We start from the raw sequence: 20,580 nt of genomic DNA, 5'->3' as shown, positions 1-20,580 counted from the left end.
TGGGTGGTGCCAGAGCTGTGGCAGAAGCACCAGACACATTGAACGAGCACAGGGCCAGGCTTCCTGAGGATGAGGCTGGATTCCCAAGTGGGGCAGTGGTGGTTTCGGGTGGGTTCAGAAGCCCAGAAAAAGTTTAGGGGTTTGCTGCCTCCATCTCCAGTGGGCTTTTGTGATGGGCTTTTGCGTAACTAATGGCAGGACCTTGTTGTTGGTACTCCCCTTTCTCATGCTTCGCTTCTGTGCATGCCCTGTCCCTGCTCCCACTCTCCCACCCCTCCTGCAGGTGGATGTGTTTTCCTTTGGCATTGTTCTGTGTGAAATCCTGGGCAGGATCCCAGCTGACCCTGAAGTGCTTCCTAGGACTCAGGTAATGATTCCTGCAGCCAAAACTGTTGGTGTTTTCTCCATGGTACCAGACTGTGGCATCTCTCTGGACCAGACAGCCCAGCACACACGTGTACATATTCACACTCAGGTTTTGCAGTGAGAAAATCTAATCTCCACGTTTTCAGTGCACCAGATTTCAGTGCGTCTATACTTTCAAAACTTTTTCTTTGATCAGCAATTTGAGATTAAGTACTTCTGTTTAAAGACCTTCATTCCAAATCCTTCATTTCACTTTGCCATTTCAGCTTCTCCGTTGAAGTGGCAGGTTAAACACAACTGTCATCACAAGTGTTTATTTTCAGATACATTGCAGTCAATACAGAGTTCATGTGGAAACAGTGGGCTTCCCTAAAAACATGACCTTTTTTGTTTCCATGTTATCAGCATTTCCCTTTCCCAAAGTGGGAAGGGAAATTTTGTCCTGAACAGGGATGAAAAGTCCAGCAGGAAAACAGCAAATTGCTGCTTTCCAAGGCAGAATGCAAAGAACCTGCAGTGACCGGGGATTATTTTACGATTCTGTGAGACTGAACAGGAACTAACACTCCATCTGTGTTCACAAGATGAAGGAGAATTATGTATCAGAGACTCCAAATTCTGGAGGGACAAAGCTGTAGTTAGGGAAGCAGCTGGCTGGACCCCTTTGACTCTCAGTTGCTGTTGCAAGACCAGATTATCTGCAGCTCTTGTCCTCAGCAGCCACTGCTCAGCACCTGGTGCTGGTTCCTCTACCGGTTTCTGCTTTTGTGGCTCTTGTTGCCTTAGTCTGAGCTTTTCCAGGAGGACACATACAGCCCCAGAGGGATAGCACAAAGCAAGCAGAAGGATGCTGCAGTCTCCCAGCTCTGCTAATGATTTACCACCTGTGCCGTCCTGCCAGAGCTGATGTTGACCCAGTACCTTTGTATAGCCATCAGTAAAAACTGTGATGGAGACCCCAAAAAAGCTTTAAACCATGAGCATTTTGTGTTTTAACACTTTGAGAAGGATGAAGAGCTTTGAAAGGACTTTATAGCTGAAGTCTTGTCTACGTATTCTTTCCCTTTCCTCACAGGATTACGGCTTGGATGTTGCTGCCTTCCAAGGGATGATTGGCGAATGCCCCAAGCAGGTGATAGATCTTGCTGCCAGCTGCTGTCGGGTGAGATTCTTGCTAGCTTTTTTTTTTTTTTTTTTTGCTTTGCTTTTATTGGATTTGTGTCACAGTTGTATGACAGAGACCAAAATTGTTGTGAACCCTGGAGAGCTTGCACCTGCTGCTCTCAGGGGTTCTGCCACTTGAGCTGTGAAGTGATGACATCTTCCTGGGCCAGTAATACGCTTTCATCCACCATGCAGTTTTGCCCCTAGAAGTGTTTAGTTTGTGTATTACAGCCCAAAACACCCCAAGGTCCCGCCTGTTCTCTTGGATGTTGACCCCAGAGTGGGAAGCACATGGGTGATGGTGTCCAGTCCCTCCTGAAGCCAGGCTGCAGGCAGAGGCACCTGGCTGGTCGCTTCTGGAGGATGCTGCCTCGCCATCACCAGCCCTGGGTTACAGATAGCATCGGAGCATAGTCCTCCAACCTTTTTTGCTTTAGCGTAAAAGAAATGGTGAAAGCTGGGACGCCTCCCCATGCCGCCCAAAGCTCTGGGAGGCAAAGCAGAGAGAAAGTAAGGATTCAAGGTAATTTCTGAAAGGAAGAGAAAACCAAAGGCAGTAATCATAAGGTAGAGATTGGAGAAGCTGGGTCATCACAATGGACCTAATTGCTGGGAACTCAAGCCAGCAAGTAGGAGTAAATCCTTGCACGGATCTCGAGGATGTGTGAATAACTTGCCCTGAATCAGAGGAGTCATTCATGTCAGCAACAGGCTTAGATGTGTGTGTGCTCAGACCCCGTACCTCTGCCAGGCAGCTTCTGAATGCCAGTCCATATAATAACGGGCTCCTGCCAGAACTGGGGCTGGTCTCTGCCTGTGTGCGATGTGTGGGTCTGGGAGTCTCTGTGCAGCCCCTCCAGCTGGCTCTGCAGCGTCAGGCAGGACGGGCAGCCCTGGGATGGGCTGGCGGGGGCGTGGGACAGGTGCCCTGGGCCATGTGCCCCACTTCGAGTACACCCCGATGGCACTGGGAGGGCTGAGGGATCACAGCCTGCTGAAGGATGAGCTGCATCGGGGAGAGAAGACAGATCCTGACTGTCATGAAAAAGCTCCGGGGATGATACATCTCCCTCCTGATGCCCACCTGCAGCCTTTCCCTGCCCCTGCACCCTTTGGGTGGGCTTTGGGATGAGCAGTTCCCGCAGCCTGGCCAGGCTGGCGTGTGTGGAGCTGGTTTTCACCTTCTCACTGCCCTTGCTGGAGCTGTACCACACCATGGGACTTGTCCTGCTGCTGCTCCTTTGCAGCAACCCAGGCCTGGATCACCACGTGGTGATGCCAGAGGGCTCCACCACCACATGTGTCACCCACACCGGTGCTACTGGTGGGTGGATGCTGTTGCCCAGCCTTGGGGGAGCCAGCAGAGCCCCCGCCTCCTGGCCTCCCAGGGTGTCCTCTTCAGCTTTCCCTTCTCCTTCCAGGTGGAAGCATTTAAGAGGCCATCTTTCTCCGAAATCCTGGATGCGTTGGAGGATGTGGCGGAGAGCCTGGAGTCTAGGAGGGACAATCAGCTTTCGGGCTGAGCTGTCTGCCTCCTGTGAAGCTTGGCAGAGAATCACCTGAACTGTAAATTAACTGTCTGGGGTGTCAGGAGTGAAGAAGGAAGATGGGGAAGGGAAGAGCTAAGTGACGTGCTGGTGTTTATTTAATCATAGTCTCAGTTTCTAATTTCTTGGATGGAAAACATGGTTAAAAATGGCGAAGGGACTTACCAAGGGTATATTTTTCCTAGCTAAGATTTTTAACAGATGTAATTAGGACACCAAGCAGCCTTTGTCTGTTTGCTTGTTAAAAGCAAATGATCCTGGAGGGACCCAAATTCCCTTGAGGATGCTTTCCAAATCCCCAACAGAAACATCATCCTCTCCTGCTTCCCCACACCCAGGGCCTTCCCCTCCTCCATCCCCATGGCCTTGGGGAATCGCCTCTCGGGGGCCTGGGGTCTGTGCAGTGTGAAGGAGAGGGGCTCTGGGGTGCTTGGTGAGCCTTGGTGTCGCCTTATTTTTAAAGCCTTAAAGCACCCATCCAGCAGCCTTGCAGGAGCAGGTACCCTCTGCAAGATCTCTGACTGGGTCTCCTGGCATCGTGCTCAGGGCACAGCCAGGCACGGAGGCATCTGGCAGGGGTTTGGAGAGTCAACAGAGCCACCCATGGGGTGCTGACCTGTGCCAGCCGAGGTGATGGGGAGGGTGTGCCTTATCGTGATACGGACTAACTGACTAATGTCTCCTCTCAGAAAAGCTTTGTCAGACACATGTCCCAGCATCACGGCAGTCTGGGTTTCTCCCTGCTGCCCTCAACTGGGGCTCAAAGATGGAGGGGTCTGCCTCCCCCTTTCTTGTCCTGCTGCAAACACGGCAACGAGCACAGGGCCAGCAGCTTATGAGGCCAAAACAGGGAGAGCTGGGTCCAGCATCACCCAGCATGTCACCCGTTTCTCTGCCTGGTCCAGCACCCATCACCTCCTTGACAGGGTGGGACACCCTCATGGGCCCCAGGGCTCAGGCAGCCAGGAAGGGACTTGGTTTTGATACTGTGTTTTCTTCTGTGGGCCAGAGGAGGGTGCTGGGGCCGCGGATCCAAACCAGAGGTGGAAATAATAATGCCTAGAAATAGTTTGGCGTTTCAAATTAAGAGGTGAACAGTCGAGTCCCTGCCCCCAGATCGGCTGATTGCTGGGCCATTGGTCTGAAAGACATGTTCTGCTGGAACCAAAACGTTTGTGGATGTAAATAGGTGTAAAGTCTGTATAGTGGTGGAGCTGTGGCTCTGTTCTTGTAGACTGTAAGCTCTTGGAGCAAGGATCATTCATCTGTCCACCAAAAAGTATTTCAGTGTTTAGCTCAATGGGCCTTCAACCTACAGTTTGAAGGATGTTCTCCCATATATAGTTGTTGACCCACCTGGGGGCCTCATCTCAAGCTCTTGGAGCTGGATTTGGTGTCACATATAGCCTGGTGTCTCTGTGCCATGGTACCTGCACAAGGGACTGTCAGTGTGCTGGGACAGAGACTTGGTGGAGAAGCACGGTGCATTTTCAACCAGGGATTGTAAGGAATTGGGAGCTGGCATGAAACGCACTGAATGGCACCAGGGCCACCAGCTCAGCCACATCTCCAGGGGACATCTGCAGCTCCTCATTCCCCAGAGGTGCCATTGTGCTTTTGTGGGATACGGACTTACTTGCGTAAGAAACCTCCTGCTCAACAGTAAACTGCCCAGAAAATACCTTCATCCCAGCTGGATACTGCCAGTGGCAGGGAAGCAAAGCTTCAAGAAGTAGGAGACTGAAAATAAGGGAAACTCTTCAGCCTGAAGGAGGGAGAAGTGGCCACTTTTTGACTTGCACCAGTTTGGGGACTTAAGAGCAGTGAAGTGAAATGGACTGCAACAGCAGTGCAAACAGCACCAGTGGGTGCGTGTCAGTGAGAGCCAGCCACCAGCAGCATCACAGCAATGCATTGCACAAGAACCAGAGGGTGTATATTTGCCTACCAGGAGATGGACCTGAGGAGATAACCACAACCTCCCAGGGCTTCCCAGGCTCCCCTGGCCTTCCACAGAGGAACAGACTTGAGAACGAGGAATCCAACGGTCTGTCCTAACACCCAAGGCATTAAGGATACAAAGTCTTCCAAAGGCCACTCTGGATGAAGGATAGCTGTCCACCTCAGCTCAGTTGCTGGCTAGACACGTTGCTTTCGCAAAGCCTTTCCCCAGCCTGCCCCGTGCTGCCTGATGTGACAAGCTGGAGCCTGTTCTTCCTCTGGCCCTCCTGCACAAGAGCAGACTAAAGGCAGATCCCTCAACACGCCGACCCCTCAAACAGCCTGTGATGGGGTGAAGGTGTCTTGTTCTAGGGGCACTTCCCTGCGGAGCTGCTGCCCTGCTGGCCACCTCCTTCCCAGGACCAGCAAGGCTTGGTGCTGGCGGTGCCCTGCTGCAGACTGGGCTGATTCTTCCTCTAGTTAGACATCGGGCTCTGGTCCTGCAGAACAGCAACAGTGAGGCTGGGACACTGTAGAAAAGGCGTGTGGAGTTGCACATACTTTGGTGATGCTATGGTATGAAGGAAGATCTTTTGGGTTTTTTTATCTGCTTGGACAGAAGCAGCCTGCTCAAGGGTTAAATGGGGGGATATTTTCTGCACAGAGGATAGCATCAACCAGCACAGTCTGAGCTGCGATGGAGCAGAACTAGGTTCCTTCTGCGCTTGCCATGTGCCTCATCCACTCTCACAGCGCGGCCACGTGCTGGATCTCAGGTGACTGAAGGGTATTGGGTCCTTGCTGGAAGGACCTTTGGTGCCTGCTGCAGGGGCAGGTGGGACTGAGACTGTATGCAGGCACCATATGGAGTAGAAAAGCCCATGCTGGGAGCGTGCAGAGAACAGTTCCAGGTCTGGGAATTTGTCTGGTGCATCTCATGGACTAAGAGTTTCTCTTCACTGGTGAGAGCTGGAGGGAGAGGTGAGCATGGGAAACCTGCTGAGATGCCCTCCAGGTACAAGCCCCTGCGCTGGAGCACAGAGTCTAGTTTCCCCACACCTCTCTGATGCAAAGTCCAAGTTAGTGGTTGAATTTCATGCCTCAGAGTCCTGGCACTGAACTGAAGTCAGTGTGACGGTGAGTGGAGGGTTTGGGCAGCACAGCAGGCTTGCCTCTGCTGGACCTGACCAGCAGCTGCCTCTTCTCCTCTCTTCCCTCTGTTGGCCGCTTGCTCCGCAGGTGCTGATGGCCTGGACCTGGCCATGCTGCGCCCCACGGGCCATGGTGTTCCCACATCCTCCATTGTGTCTTTGTTTGTTTGGTTTTATAAATGCCATTTGGGAATAAAGTCTAATGGTTCTTTTCCACGTCAGCCCTGGCTGCTGTGTTTCATCATCCTGGGTCTGCTGAGTGGTGCTGCTGAAATACTGTGTTTCCAAACAACTAAACAAGCAGCTTCATGGTCTATCAGTGTAGCTGGTGTAATACACCTTCAGTTAAAAGTAATTTACAGAAGAGTCTTAGCTATGAAAGAGTGGTATTTTGGGTCCGTTGCCTTGCTGTGCCCTCTGTGGCAGGGTCAGCTGGTGTCTCAGGTCGCTTCTTTACTTAGGTTAGGTGGGCACAAGGTAACAGCAGCAGCACAAGCATCGTGCAAAGGGCGTTGGAGTCACCTTCTCCACCCCAGCAGCCCATAAGCCAAAATTCCCTCGTGCTGGAGGGGCTGCTGCCAGCCAACGGGTTACTGCATCAGCTTAGGGGATGCAGGAGAATTTTGCTCTGCAGCCAGGTCCAACCCCCTCACCTAGCACTGGTGATGGCTTGTCATACCTAACCGTTTCCTCTGTGGAGCCAGGTGGCGGTCTGGGAATATCAGCTACATGGGCTTGGGTAAACTGTTCATGATGTTCTCTTAATCCCTTTAACATCAGTGTCCTTCAGAAATGAAATTTAAATGTTGGAGGTTTCTGTGTACTAAGGGAAGCGAGCTGAGGATTTCAGCAGCTGCTCGTGTGTCTCTGCAGAGGGCTCTGTGGTTCTGCAGAGGTGTCTGTGGCAGGACGCTGGGCCTCTCTGAGAAGCTGGGCAACAGCACCAGTGCCTGGATTGGGTGAGACACAGCTGGATGCTGTGGGACCTTGCTCCTGCTGGGGGCATATCAATCTGCCTGGGAGTAGGAGAAAAACAAAACAGAGCTCCTGGAGATAGGGAAACGACTGTGGGACTTTCAGTGTGTGCTTCTCTGCTCAGACACACGCTTTCTCATGTACCTGAAAAGGAGAAGCGAACAGGGACAGGACCTAGTGAACAGGGAGATGCAAAACCTCAGGTTTGTTTCGTAGCACATTGCTGACCTGCTGTGGTGTGCTGGGTGAGCGGTTTCTTCGCTTTTCTCACTCACAGGGTTTGAATTCTGTGTTGTAGGGCTGGAGCTGCCTTGGCTGCACATCTGTGCAATAAGTGTGATAAACATAGGACAGTCAGGAATGTAACACAAATGAATACTCTGCTTCTGGTGACTCTGAGCTGTCCCTGCAGTGAGTTGGCAGTGAGCTCTCCCTTCCCTTTGTCAGCTGTGGGGAGGAGTCTGGGAAAAGACCCTTTAACCAGTTCTGCTAAAAGTCAAATACAACATCAACACTAACGGGATGAACTGCCTCCATCGGACAGCAGGTAGCCCATCTTCAAATGCTACTGGAAACAAGGGGGAAAAGGAAGATACTGGCATGTGCTAGTGATTTACATGATGTCCACGTGTGCAAGGCTTGACTTGGGACTACTGTAGTGTCCTGGTACCACATGTGTTGCTGGACCAGCATGCACATTTTGTACCCAGCTCTTGGTCCCCAGCAGCTAAAGAATGAGATCTGGAAAGATGCCCTGGAGGAGTGGTGGGAATTGCTGGGCAATACTATTGTGGTTCCAGGAGCTGAGGTCCCACCTGAGGTTCTGGAGCAAGTGTTGTGTGAAGCAGTGGGGAGGTAGCAGTGCTCACAGCTCTGTGCTGGAAGCTCAGTCCTTTCAATGCTGGCCTGTGTTGTGGCTCCGTCACAGCCTGCAGGGAGAGAGGGAGTTGGGACTTCAGTGCCTGTCAGGTGGCTCTTGGGTCCAACAGAAAAAGAGGCTGTGAGAACACTGGAGGCTTCATATACTTGGATTAGACTGAAAATTACCGGTAATTACCATATAGAGTAGTGATGTCTGAGAGCTTTACTGAGATGCAATAGCCTCACCATCACTTGGTCTTTAAATCAAGGTAACGCACTTTTCAGAAAAAAGATGCTTGAGCTCAGTCAGCATCTGTGGGGCTGCTGGAAATAATCCAAGGTGAGAGTCTGGGGCTTACAGGAGCTCAAACCAGCACCAATTTCTTCTGGTCTCTAAAAGCCTGCTCTAGGCTGAAGGCACACCCTGTAATACCCTTCCTGGTCCAAATTCGCCCTCAAACAACATCATGTTTTGTGTCTTCTCTAGGCTGTTGAGGGGCGCCTGTTGGTGCTAGTCAGACACCCTCTTGGCATGTTAAACCAGCCTGAATTTCATTTCTGTTCGCTTATGGGAGTAATGGTATTCTTTGCCCGTCTTCCAGTTTATGCCATCAGCGTAGCTGCCGTGCACTCCCAGCCAGTACATCCCGTTCAGGTTGGAGTAATGGCAGTCGTTGTACCACCATGCTCCCTTGTACTCTGTGGCACAGTTAAAGGAGCTCATGTCGTTGTCCTGGTCTGTTGTTGAAAACGGCATGTCCTTGTGGTATGATAAGGAGTCTCCTGCAGAGAGCACATGAGAAGTTACTGCAGTAGAGAGCACAAAAGGGAACCTATATGTGTCTGTGCATCACTGCAGGGCATCATGGCTGGATGCAAGGCAGGTTTTATAAATCCTGCTGTTCTCTTGGTTGCTTGGTCCTAGAGAAAAAGAGTATCCTGAGCTCTGCCAGGACTGCTAAAACACGTGGAGAACTTACCTATGCCTGTGAATAAAATGGGCCAGATTCTCCTCACAGTTACACAGGTGCCACTTCTTTTGCACTGCTCAGATTTCCTGCAGACGTACTGAGGTCTGGACTATCAGACAGAGTTGCAATGTACAAAGCTACATAAACCCAGAGCACTGTTATCTCAGGTGTTGGTTTCATTCACTCCTGCATGAAAAGTATTGAATTTTGCAGGGGATTTGTTTGCTTTTTTAAAGAAAAACAAAAGAATTAGACATTAAGAGGATGCAGTGCTGATGCTGCAAGTATTGAAGAGCATCCCAGCCCTGGAAATGCCAAACCTTGAGGGCAAATATTTCCTTCCAATGGAACTGAAAGCAGAACCTGGCCCAGCTGCTGCAGAACTGTTGGGAAGGTTATGCTGGATGAGGTGCTGCTCAGGACCAAGTTCCACATTTATTGCTAAACCATGTGGCTGGGCTTGTAGGTAATGCTGTGCGTTACACTTCTGTGGGTGATGGGTGTCCCTGTCCTTCCCAGCACCCAGAGGTCACTTGGCACCTGGTGTACCACAGCCAGTTTTAAAAAAGTGACCCAAAGTGTAAGCAGCACGAGGAGTTTGCGTGATACTGCTCTGCCCTATAAATGCCGAACACTTCTGAGATGGGCTAGAAAACAGCCTTGCCCAGTGAGCTGCTGGGCTCACTTACCAGCATTTCCACCAAGGAAGTCTCCTAGCACCAGTTTGTATTTCTCAGACTCTCCTAACACTCTGAATGAAGCATACTTGGCAAAATAGTAGTTGTTTTCGAAGTCTCTCAGGTCAATGCGGAGTTCACAGGTTCCTGGAAAAGAAAGTGGACAGTAGTGGTGCAGGGCGGAGGGGGAATATGCACCTGGGCTTCTGGGTGGAGGATTTAAGGAGCCGTGAGCTAACTTGGGAGGAGCTTCCACTACTTGAGGGATTATGATTTATTTGAAATTCCTGCAGAATCTCCTGCACTGTTGATGGCTTTCTTGTGAAGCACCTTTTTGGATCTGATCTTGGGTGGTCATGGGCACTGAGAACTGCACGCCCAGGCACCCTGCACACAACCGTGACTCCAAGGCTGTGTATGAACAAGACGATTGCCATCACAGCTACACCTAGTAGGAAGATGTGTTGGTCTGTCTCCAGGAGAGGTCATGCAACCAGCTCATTATCTTCCCTGGCTTCAAGATTGCCTTTTTTTTTTTTTTTTTTAAGTGCAGTGTCCTGGGCAGCAGGAACCTGGACGCTGTTTAACTGCTGGGACCTCAGGGAGCTGCAGGAAGCTCCGATTCCTTTAATGCCTGAGTGTGGTACGGGGTTAAACTCAGGACCCCAGCCGGGGATGGAGGCAGACCTTACCCAGTGAGGTGAGGAAGTGGATGTTGTCATTCCCCAGCCAAAACTCTGTCAGCTGGTTGCCAAAACCTCGTTTGTATGAATCCCAACCTCGCAAGAAGTTCACTGACCCATCCCAGCGCCTCTGGAAAACCTGCAGGAAAGGAGAGTTTCAGTTTTGCCAGGGCACTCCCTCCCCACCAAAAGCATCTGCAGTGCCCAGGTGGCACAGCCCCCCACCCAGCAAATGCTCCCCCTGCATCAGGACACTCCTGTGGGTCTCTGGGGACCAAACCCCAGGGGAATCCCTCACTCACTTATCTCCTCCACCTGCCCTTGGAAATGAGGAGCAAATTATTTGCTGATTTAAGTGGGGAATGGGTCTGTGGTGCTCAGCCTGCTCCCAGAGACATTCTCAGGAGCATCCCCTGCATCCACAGGGATTCATGCAGGCTTGCTGTCTCCTCAGTGTGTGTTTTCCTCCTTTTTTGTTTCTATTTTGGTGCCATCCTTTGCAGCCCAAATAAAAATCACTATAGGGACATAGAAACCTCCCTTTGCTCGTCCTACTCACAATCCATCCTCCGCCATCCGTGTCCATGTCACAGAAGACAGTGGTGGCATTGCAGCCTTGTGGGTAGATGGTGTACCAGCCGCTCAGGTTCTTCCCTTTCCCCAACAGCTCTTGGCAGTTCCTGGCTTCTGTACAAGTCAGGGAAGGAGATCAAGCGGAAAGAGTTATAACATGCCCACTGTATTCAGGGGGCACATCAGCCACATGCCCCAAGTAGGAGACTTGGAGCCCTTCAGCCTCCCAGCTGGCTCTTTGCACTGCAGAACTCTGGTGCACACCTCCTGGGAGCCAAACCCCGCTGCAGTTTCTGATCCAAACATCACAGGGGAGATGGGCACCTGCTAAGAGATGGTCTGAGGTGCTCAGACTCCTCTCATCTGCCATGACTCTTTTGGGCTTCTGGGTGGAGGAGCTGCTCTGAGCAGGATGACAAAGTCATGATCCAGGCTCAGGAATGTATGGGGGCACAGGGAGTGTGTGGGTAGTTGGCAGCAAAGGAGTGGTGACACAGAAAAACACTTACCTGTAATACAGAAAACAGCGTTCAGATCATCCTCTGTGGACTGGACAGACAGTACTTTTGTATATATACATATATATGATATATAAATTTATTTTTCTTCCCCAAAACTAGACCTGATGACAGAAGCTCAGATTCACAGATGCCGAAGGATTGACTGAAGCGGTCACTATCAGACATCCCAGCTTCCAGCTGCATCTGTGGCTTTCAGAGGGGAAAGCCTTGGGAACTGATCTGAGGCAGCGGTGGTGGCAGTGCAGGCGTCTGAGCGTGCTGTATTTGATGAACGGACGCACAGCTGTACCAGGCTGTCTTGTGGGCATGGGCATCCTTCCTAACGAAGGGATGGTCCTGGACTTGGCCTCTTCTCATTAGTCAAATAGTTTTACATGCCCAGGAAACATAAGGGCAAAGGAGTGCCTGGAGCAGCAAGGGGCCAGTCCAGGAGCATCACAGACTCCCTCTTCCAGGCGTTACAGCAGCTCTGATATGCCCAAGCCTCTGCATGTGACTGTGACCTTACAGCATCCAAGTGTAGCTAAAGCAGGTTGTAGCTCTGCTTTGGTTGTAGCTCATGGAGACAGACAGTTCAACTGAAGTTTTTCCTTCCTTCTTTCCTTCCCTTTCCTTCCCTTTCCTTCCCTCCCCTCCCCCAATGAATAAATTAATCTGAGCGCCGTCACACACATGAACACTGTGTCTACTGAATCTGCTACTATAAGCAGGATGGTATAACTGTCTTTGAAGTAGCAGCATGTCTACAGAGGTGTTTCTAGTGGTTTCATCTTGGAAACCAGGACACTGAGGCTCTCAAAACCCAAGGCAGATCTCCTCCAGGACACACAGAGGGCAGGTGATGTGCAGTGTGTTCGGAGGACAGGACTTTCCTGGCCTGGCTGGATTACAGAGCAGACACAGAGAAGCTGCATGTGGCTCTGAGAAGCAAATAGGCTAACAGTGATATTTCCTTATTCTGTCTTTCATTGTCACTCTGAATTCGGGGTTTTTTACTGCCATGTCCTGACTTCTGGTGCAGGGAGTCCCACCACCATCTATCTGCTCTGTGAAGCCAATGGTGGCATGAAGGAGCTAGGACGAAACTCACCCCATGTTTCTGGAAATCCGGGCTCTCCTTTTATTCCTGTTAGACAAACAACACCATCAATTGCTCTGCCAGGGAAGCGGGACACATTATAGATGCACAAGAAGCAGCAGCCTTGCCTCTCTTGGATTGTTGTACCTGGCATGATGTATTTTCCCCTGACATCTGATTTGGGTTTAGGAGGTCTAAATGGCCAGACTGACACAAGATGTGTCTCTGTTGGACCTGGCTGCTCTGCCTGCTGCTGGCCAGCCCACCGAGCTGGGTACCGACGCTTTGTGCCAGTTAGTCCCATCGGTCTGGGACATGTAGGAATGGGAAGGAGGAGGCAACGCACCTGCAGGAAGGCAGGGTCAAATATTTGCTGCTGGCAGAGGGCTTTAGTCAGTGGTTTGGGAGCAGCTGTACCAGCTGGAGCAAATGTGCTCAACCAGCAGCTATGACAAGCCAAGCTCCTGTGTGGGAAGCTGCAGCGCAGCCAGTGCTCAGCGCTGGGTGCCAGCAGCCCTTGCGTGCAGGATGACAGCAGCAGGAACCAAAACCTTGTTTTCCCTCCAGCCTATTGCTGGTAGAGAGGTATGTTCTTCTGACGTCCGAGTCTCTACCTGCTGCCATAGCACGGGAATGCCAGAGGTCTGCCCAAATCTGGCTGGTCCATCAGGCTGGGGCGTGTGAAGCCCTGTAGGTTCTGTAGCTGATGGTGCTGTGCAGCAGCATCATGCCCCCAAGCTGGGGACAGCCCCTGTTGCTGAACAGCTGGTTTGGGAGAGGGGCTCACACCACCCACGCCAGGGCTGAGCCTATGATGGGGCACAACTGTCATCAAACAGTCCCATCCAGTACCTGGTGGGTACTTTAATTTCTCTGTATTTGCTCCCACCTGGTGTGTTGTTCCAGAACAGCACAGGGTGGAAGTTTAACTAACCCAGCTCACAGGATAAATTCAGTGCAGCATGATTTACCTTGTGGTCCTGGGAAGCCAGGCTCTCCAGCTGCTCCTGCAAAAGACAAGAGGAAAATGCTCATCACAGATGATTCAACGAGTGAATTACTTGGCTCCCCAAGCGGCTGCTCCAGCCTGTCCATATGTCCCAAATGTACAGGAGAGGCTGTCAAGTGGTGCAAAGCCACAGTGTCCCAGCTGGTGCTGCCACCCCGGCCTGGCTGCTCTCCGGATCAGCAGCATCTCTCGGGAAGCGCAGGAAAATACAGGGCAGAGAGAGAACTGCTGCTCCATCTGCTGGAGCGTATGGGGGGTTCACCGCTCCAGCTCCGCGACTTTTTTGGGGGGCTTTTAGTTTTTAGTCAGGCACCTGTGAGATTTTGGGCAATAGCTGCTTTTGCAGTGGGTTCATCCATCTCCTCTGAGGTTTCAGCTGAGATCTTTCACTTTCTTGGATGCTTTTGGCCAGGAAATAATAGCTACCTAATTCAGCATGCAAAGGGGCCGTTTTCCGAGCTAGTCAGTGCACCAGTGCTCAGTTCCTGGGTGCCACCTTGTTCTGCAAACTAGTTTATTTAAAAGTGACACTTTTTCAGTGTTTGCAGCACACAGATCCTGCTGAAGACCTTAAGTACAGCCTGGATGGAATGAAAGCAGACATCTTCCTCTTTTCTGGGGCTCATCCTGTTGCAAACAAACCCCCATTCCCTCCTTGCTTCACCCTACACTAGCTGTTTCTTGGGGGTCTGATCCCACTCTTGTGGTCAAGTGGGCTACAGTGGCATCACATGCTGAGTCCAGGGCTGGAGGCTGCTGGAAGCACTCAGCATCGTGTCTCTGCATCATGCCTCCTGCACCCCAAAGCTCCTCAGAGAGCCATTTGGGCAGGTTTGTCATGGTGGAAGAAGGTTAATGTGGGAGTAAGGAATGGGGAGAGGTCTTATTTTAGAGGGCTGGTAAGGATCAGTGGAGAATTTTGAGAAGAAGAGTAGTACCTTCCTCTGATGAGTGTGGTCTGACTCAAGGACACTATTTCTAGTACTCACCCCACGCAAGATCCAGCCCCCCAAATCCTGCTTTGCCTATGCTATTTCAGTGCTGTTTCTTCAACTATGACCAGCTCTGCAGTTCATCTCTGTAGACCCAATTTCCCAGTGCATGTCCTGAACTTGGGTAGATTTATGGGTTCAAGTTGAATATGCTGTGTATTACCTTTGGCACCAGTTGGTCCTGTTTTCCCAGGAAGTCCCTGGGCTCCCATTTCTCCTGCAAGGAAGGACTCAGTTTATATGTGCACATTGCAAACTGGCCAGGGGAGATACAATGCAGAAGCCCAGGGAAACAAGGAAGCTGGGTTTTGTTAATTAGATTTCATCTTGCAACGTATCTTACTCCTTCTCTCCTGTTGAAGCTACACTACACTGGTCCTGCCAATGTAAGTCCTAATTTGCAGTTCACATATGAAATCCTATGAGCTCTGTACTTCTTGGAGCCAGTCCATGGATTTTGCTGCAGTGGATCTGCTCCCTCTGCTAACGTGATTCGCCTTCTCTATGAGTTGGCTATGAAAACCCTGAAGGACCCCCATCTCCCTTGCTTCCTGGGGTAGGAAGTGCCAGTACAGTTCCCAAACTGTCCCCTGGTAGACATGCAGGAGCATCACAGCCTCCCTCCCACCCAGACTGTTCAATAGACTCAGAAAATAAATTGATGTTTTTGTTGTAGAAGAAACCACCCAGGACCACTTCACACTTGTGACAGGACTCAGGGAAAAAAAGATGAGACCATGTGTACCAGCACATCTCTAGATGGGTTATCTCCTGCTCCTATTTGACCCTCCAACTGCACACAGAAGCCAGGGCCAGGCCAGCCACTGCTCCAGCCCAGCTTGCTTCCCCTACCCAAAGCAACAACGCCATCTCACATCACAGTGCTCATCGCTAGCGTTTGGGCTCTCACCTTTTGCTCCTGGGAGACCTGGTTCTCCTTTTGGGCCAGAGGCACCTGGGATCCCTGGGCATCCTTGGAGAACAGCAAGCCGGTCAGCATCACCCAGTCCCACTATTCTCACCTCTAAGGAAATGAAGAAAGTCTTTGTGTAGATTCTTAGGGCTCGAAAGTGTCTTGGAGAGGAATCTGAACCCTCTGGACTTGAGGAACAGTGCAAGCAAAAGCAATGAGGGTGGGAGTTTGCAGGTGTTGTATGGATTAACAGATGGCATTGAGGAGCTTACATATTAGAGGAGCTAGATACTGAATCTCTGGTTTCAGGGGAGTTCAGTGGGAGAGGAGGCTGTTATATATGACATTACGTGCATGACGAAAAGACTGTAGCTCAATAAAACAAAAGCTGAGAGGTGCCCTGGGGGGAATTGACAGCAGAGTAAGTGACATTGACCCATCTGTGGACAGTAAAGGCTCTACTAAATTTCCTGTCAGCAGGACAGTTTGAAATTGTCCCTATTGCCTTCCCAAGGAATACAGACAGAAAGCTGTGTTGTGCAGCATCCCCAAGCTGCCAGGGTGCCCAGCACCCAGCAAGCACTTGACCCATCCTTTGCATTGCTCTGCCCCCTTTAGTAACTGGGCCAAGGCACCAAGAACAAAAACCCCTTAACCAGGATAAAAAATCTCGACTGGGACAGCCTGTTCCTGGAGATCCCACGGGTGAGTAAGGAAGGATGTTACACCTTTGGCTGGAGCCAGCAGTTTTGTAAAATGGTTGCTGAGACTTCAGCCTCCCCCTTACCTTCCTCCCACTTGCAGCTGAAATAAAAAAAGCATAGAAGGAAAAAAATCATATATCCCCTCCCTTGCCCAAGCTCCTTGAGTTATAGAGGGTGATGAAACAGGCTGTCTCAGTGGGATGGCAGCAGGATCTGTGCCCCACTCACCTGGGCAGGTGTCCTGGGTATCACAAATAGTCGCTGTTAGGCTGAGTAGTGCCAGGAGGATTGTGGCTGCCCTCCCCATGGCTGGTACTGGTGTCTGCTCTCTGTGCAGCTCCCCTCATCCACGTCCCAGGCGCTGTGGTTAGCATTGACCCATCTAAGCTTTTTATACCAAACAAAAAACCCAGCACAAGCTCCACCTCTGCGCTTGCCCACTGCCTGCTCTCGGGTCTGGGACTCTGGCTGGGTGTCCAGCTGTTTCCCAAACATGCCACTTTCCACAATTCTGATGGGCAAATTCTTGTCCGGCTGCCCCAGCCTTCCTTGTCTCCATCCTCTGCAAATTTTGGATGCCCTTCTCCTCCCGTATTGTATTTCTATGGGAAACGAACCAGCAAAAACATTGGTTTAGCTAAGTGCAGACAGCTTCCCTCATCCTGCCTGCTAGTGGCCCTTTACAAAGAGAAGAGCTTACCATGTATATGGGGAAACTGAGGCACTTGGGGTCGAAAAGCCCAAGGTCAGCTGAGGCCACTGGCAGACAGAAGCCACACAACCTGGCTCATGCTCCAATGCTCTGCCTGCCAGGCAGCCCAGGGTTACTCTGCAACTCTTCAAACAGAGGTATCAGTTTATTTCCAGGACTGATGTGGAGTTAAAACTCCATGTTTCCAAGCAAGGTTAGGTGGGCAGAGCATATCTGATTATTTTTTTTTTTCTCCACCTGCTTTTTTTCTCCAGTCTCTTTATTGTAATAGTGAGCAGGAATTCTGTTTTGCTTGGCTGTTGCTGTCTCCTGTGCTCTGCTTTTTTGTGGCACCATTACTAGAGGTCCAAACTGCCTCACCAAGTTTGACCCCCATGTTACTTTCAGACATTGAGCCTGTAAAGTTTATTAATTTTAGCAGAGGACAGAAATTAAAGGGGTTTTTTTCTCCTTATTGTTGCATCCTAGTTCAGAGAAGACTGTGATTTCTTGGAGTCTTTCCCAGCAGAGCATCAGAGGCAGAACATAGCTCACCCTCAAGCACTTGCTTCTATCATGAGGTCCCTGTAACATCCCAAATTCCAATTATTTGCAGCTTGCTTTAAGGTTAAGCAAATGGGAGAAGGCAGGGGAGAAATAAGTATTTGGTTGTCACTTAAATTCTGTGTCCCCTAAATAGCCCATACATATACTCGTATACACATTCTTATACATATTCATATATGCATGCACATAAAATAATAATCCAGTAGATATTGTGATTATTGCTATTCCAGAGAACCAGTTCTGGCAGGGGATTACACCTGCACACCTTGCTTTCCTGCAACCATCTGAAAATAGCCCAGGGAAATCAGAGGGCTTGTGATCAGACTGGTTGCATTCAAGTTCAGGTTTTGCTTTACATAGGAAAAAGTACCTGTCTCGTCCGCGGCAAGCACACATCCAGTTCTGGGGGTGAAATGAGAGCATCTTCTTTCTTCAGCCTTTCAGAAGGGAAAAAGGATGAGCAGGTGCCTCTGAGCTGCTAGGGAGGGAGAAGTCTCTGCAGGGCAGCTGTAGGGTGACTGGTGCACCCCACTTCTCTCATCTGTGCAGCCTGTGCTGCCCACCCGGGATGGGCTTGTGTGTGTCCCATGGGGCAGGTGAAGATGGAGCACCAGCACCCAGCACCAAGAAGCCTTCTCCCACCCAGCGCCTTGTATCCTGTGCTCTGTGCCTGGAAATGGCTGCAACACCTTGTTCCAACTACCTGGAGGTAAAAGCTGCTGCTCTCAGCTGTTTGCCTTGGTAAATCACTCCAAAAGGCAATAGCCTTGCAGATTACCCCATTGTCACAGTCTCTCAAAGGCTCCTGGTTAGATCTGTCCTGCCAAGGAGAAAAAAAAAAAAAAAAAAGGGTTTGCCCAGGTTTTCCCAGTTGCTCCATGAGCAGGGGTCCAGCTCTGGATTGGACTGAGAACACACGTTGTGGGAGCATCTGTGATCTCTCTGCCCAGCTCTGATGCATCCCTTTAGACGTTACCAGCTGCAGGTTCCACCCAGCTTGGGGGACACCTGGAGATGTCACCCCACTGCCATCTGAGGACAGCAGCAGTGTCCTTGTGAATGCAGATACTTTTGGGAGCAGGGGGGAAACTGACAATGAGCCAGCTTAGTCCAAAGTAGGTCAGGCCCCCGAGGGTAGATTTTGAAATTGGCTCAGTGATCAATATGTCCTTAATTGCTTTTTCTCATCCCAGGACCCAGTGAAGATGGCAGAGTCCTGATCTTTTACACCATCAGCCATCCTTTTTTCTGTGTAGATTCTCCTTTGATCCCTGGGAAATGTCCCCTGTGAGTCTCAAAAGTCCGGGATCACTTTGGGGATGAGAAAACAAGAATTTTGAGCACACTGGGTGAATGGGGAGTACCTCTGAACACTGTGACCCATCGCTTACCTCTAGAGACATAAATGCCAAGAGTGAAGTCCCCAGAACTGAACTGATCTGCAAATCCCCAAGAAATTCAGCTTAGCAAATCAAAAGGCACAACCAGATGGCAGAAGAGCTTCAAAAAGTTCCTGTGGGAGCATCATAACTGTGTATAACAGGGGATTTAGCACTGATTCATGCAAAATTGTAGGTGAAATCCTGGCTCCTGCTGGGATCCTGGGCCTTTGCTGCCACCAGGATGCTAGAGCTCTGCAGGGAGGATGGCAAGAGCTGCAAAAGCTTTAAGTACCCGAAATAATAGGCAGCAAGCCCCAGGGATTGTGTTCCTCTGCTCTGTGCTAACCCACGAACACTGCCACGAACTCCTAAAGCTGTGAGAAGGGCAGGCAGTTGGCACTGGGGAACCAGGAGGAAAACTGTGACAGATCTGACTTTAAGTGATGTGAAATAAGAGTTTGCTCGGGAGTTGGCACCATTGCAGGTGTTCACGGGGAGCTTCCATGTGCTTTGGAGACTTGCCTTGCTGGGATAGGAGTGATGTCAACCTGCAGGGGTAGGTTATCATCCAAAGCAACAAGGAAAGATGTTCTTCAGCTTAGCCTTTTGAGGGCTATCCTGTTTATAGCTCTTCACTCTGTGCAAATAACAACATTTTCAGGGTTTTTTTTGATGAACACTTATATTTCCGAGCGACAATTTCCTCAACCCATAACTAGTCTTAGTATCTATGGTGGGGACATTTGCCCAAGCTAAGCCAGCAGTTTTTTCAAAAGCTGTTCCTTAGTTTTCCCTTTCTGCTTCTGGGTTTTGTGAACATACGGCGCCTTGGAGTGCCCAAGCCCCTCAGTGCTAAGAACTCTGCTGCACATTTCACTTGTCCTTACTACAAAATACGTTCCAAGAGGTTCCTGAGGCTCCAAAAAGGCACAGATAATTGGTAGAGTTTCTAAAGACAGCTTGCCCCCCCACTCACCCCTTGGGTTTCACATGCTGCACTGCTGAATGAAGTTTCACTCTTTGCTTTCCCAGGGCAGATTCAATGGAAGGTCCTGGCTGTGAGGAGCTCAGGCTGCTGGTTTCACTGGTTCTGACTGGCGCCCACAGACTGTTCCTGCTGGGCAGAGCAAAGCCAACCTTCCCATAGCTGGTGCTGGCTGTAGCATGTTTTTAACACTGGGCAGCCTGGCAGCACAGTGATTTATGAACACAGAGCACTGAACCTGCATCTAGGGGCTCCTTCCCCACACTTCCATACACTGATTTTGGGGCACAGCAGTTTCCGAATTTTGAGACCCAATTAGAACAAGTGTCTATCAGTTATTGCACAGCAGCTGCACACCTTGCTGAACCTTTGGTTTAGCATCTGCTTGGTTTCCTCTAGGAGGTGGTGTTAAGCCTTTGCTTAATTCTCTTTACAGTAGCATATTGAGGCAGCCTACCCAAAAAGGATTTCATTTCAGTGGTTTGTTTCCTACCAGCCTCTCCTTCGACAAGATATTTCCTGCTGCATTCTATTTTTAACTCTTTTTATAATCTCTGGTAACACCTCTTCTGATCTGTGAAAGCTGTTCATCACTGAGAGCCGGGAAGACAGGCAGAGGTGTGATTTACAGGACAGGCAGAAGATGCTCTGCACCCTCCCTGCTCAGATGAATCCTGAAGAGTGGAAAGGAAATGCCCAAGCCCTTTTACTTTGCTGATACTAATTTTCCCATGTACAGATCAGTGGAGACATAGGTGGGACTGGTTGCTCTGGCACAACTGGTTGGATGAGGAACGTGCTCAGGAAAGGGACAAAGGAGGCTCTTGCT

General features: G+C 50.3%; 2 protein-coding genes across 3 annotated transcripts in view; one reads left to right on the top strand and one right to left on the bottom strand.

Annotated features, from left to right (window-relative positions):
* The window catches only part of LOC130155373 (dual specificity testis-specific protein kinase 2-like), a 31,803-nt gene extending 25,418 nt beyond the window's left edge, over positions 1–6,385 (top strand). For both annotated transcript variants that reach the window (XM_056352528.1, XM_056352527.1), the window contains exons 7-9: positions 284–367; positions 1,442–1,528; positions 2,952–6,385. In XM_056352528.1, coding sequence (XP_056208503.1) covers positions 284–367; positions 1,442–1,528; positions 2,952–3,053 — 273 coding nt within the window. In that variant the 3' untranslated portion in view covers positions 3,054–6,385. The remainder of the gene's footprint in view (positions 1–283; positions 368–1,441; positions 1,529–2,951) is intronic.
* Positions 6,386–7,361: 976 nt separating this feature from the next.
* LOC130155101 (ficolin-2-like) lies at positions 7,362–16,478 on the bottom strand. Its single transcript, XM_056352054.1, has 9 exons — positions 16,355–16,478; positions 15,420–15,533; positions 14,673–14,726; positions 13,480–13,515; positions 12,521–12,556; positions 10,896–11,023; positions 10,346–10,475; positions 9,666–9,800; positions 7,362–8,788 (listed from the first exon to the last, which is right to left on the bottom strand). Exons 1-9 carry the CDS (start codon positions 16,431–16,433, stop codon positions 8,541–8,543), a joined length of 960 nt encoding a protein of 319 aa, XP_056208029.1. The 5' UTR covers positions 16,434–16,478; the 3' UTR covers positions 7,362–8,540.
* Between the last annotated feature and the right edge of the window lie 4,102 nt (positions 16,479–20,580).

Source organism: Falco biarmicus, chromosome 9 (genome assembly GCF_023638135.1).
Source record: "Falco biarmicus isolate bFalBia1 chromosome 9, bFalBia1.pri, whole genome shotgun sequence".
NCBI lineage: Eukaryota > Metazoa > Chordata > Aves > Falconiformes > Falconidae > Falco > Falco biarmicus.
This window is presented reverse-complemented; position numbering and strand designations above follow the sequence as displayed.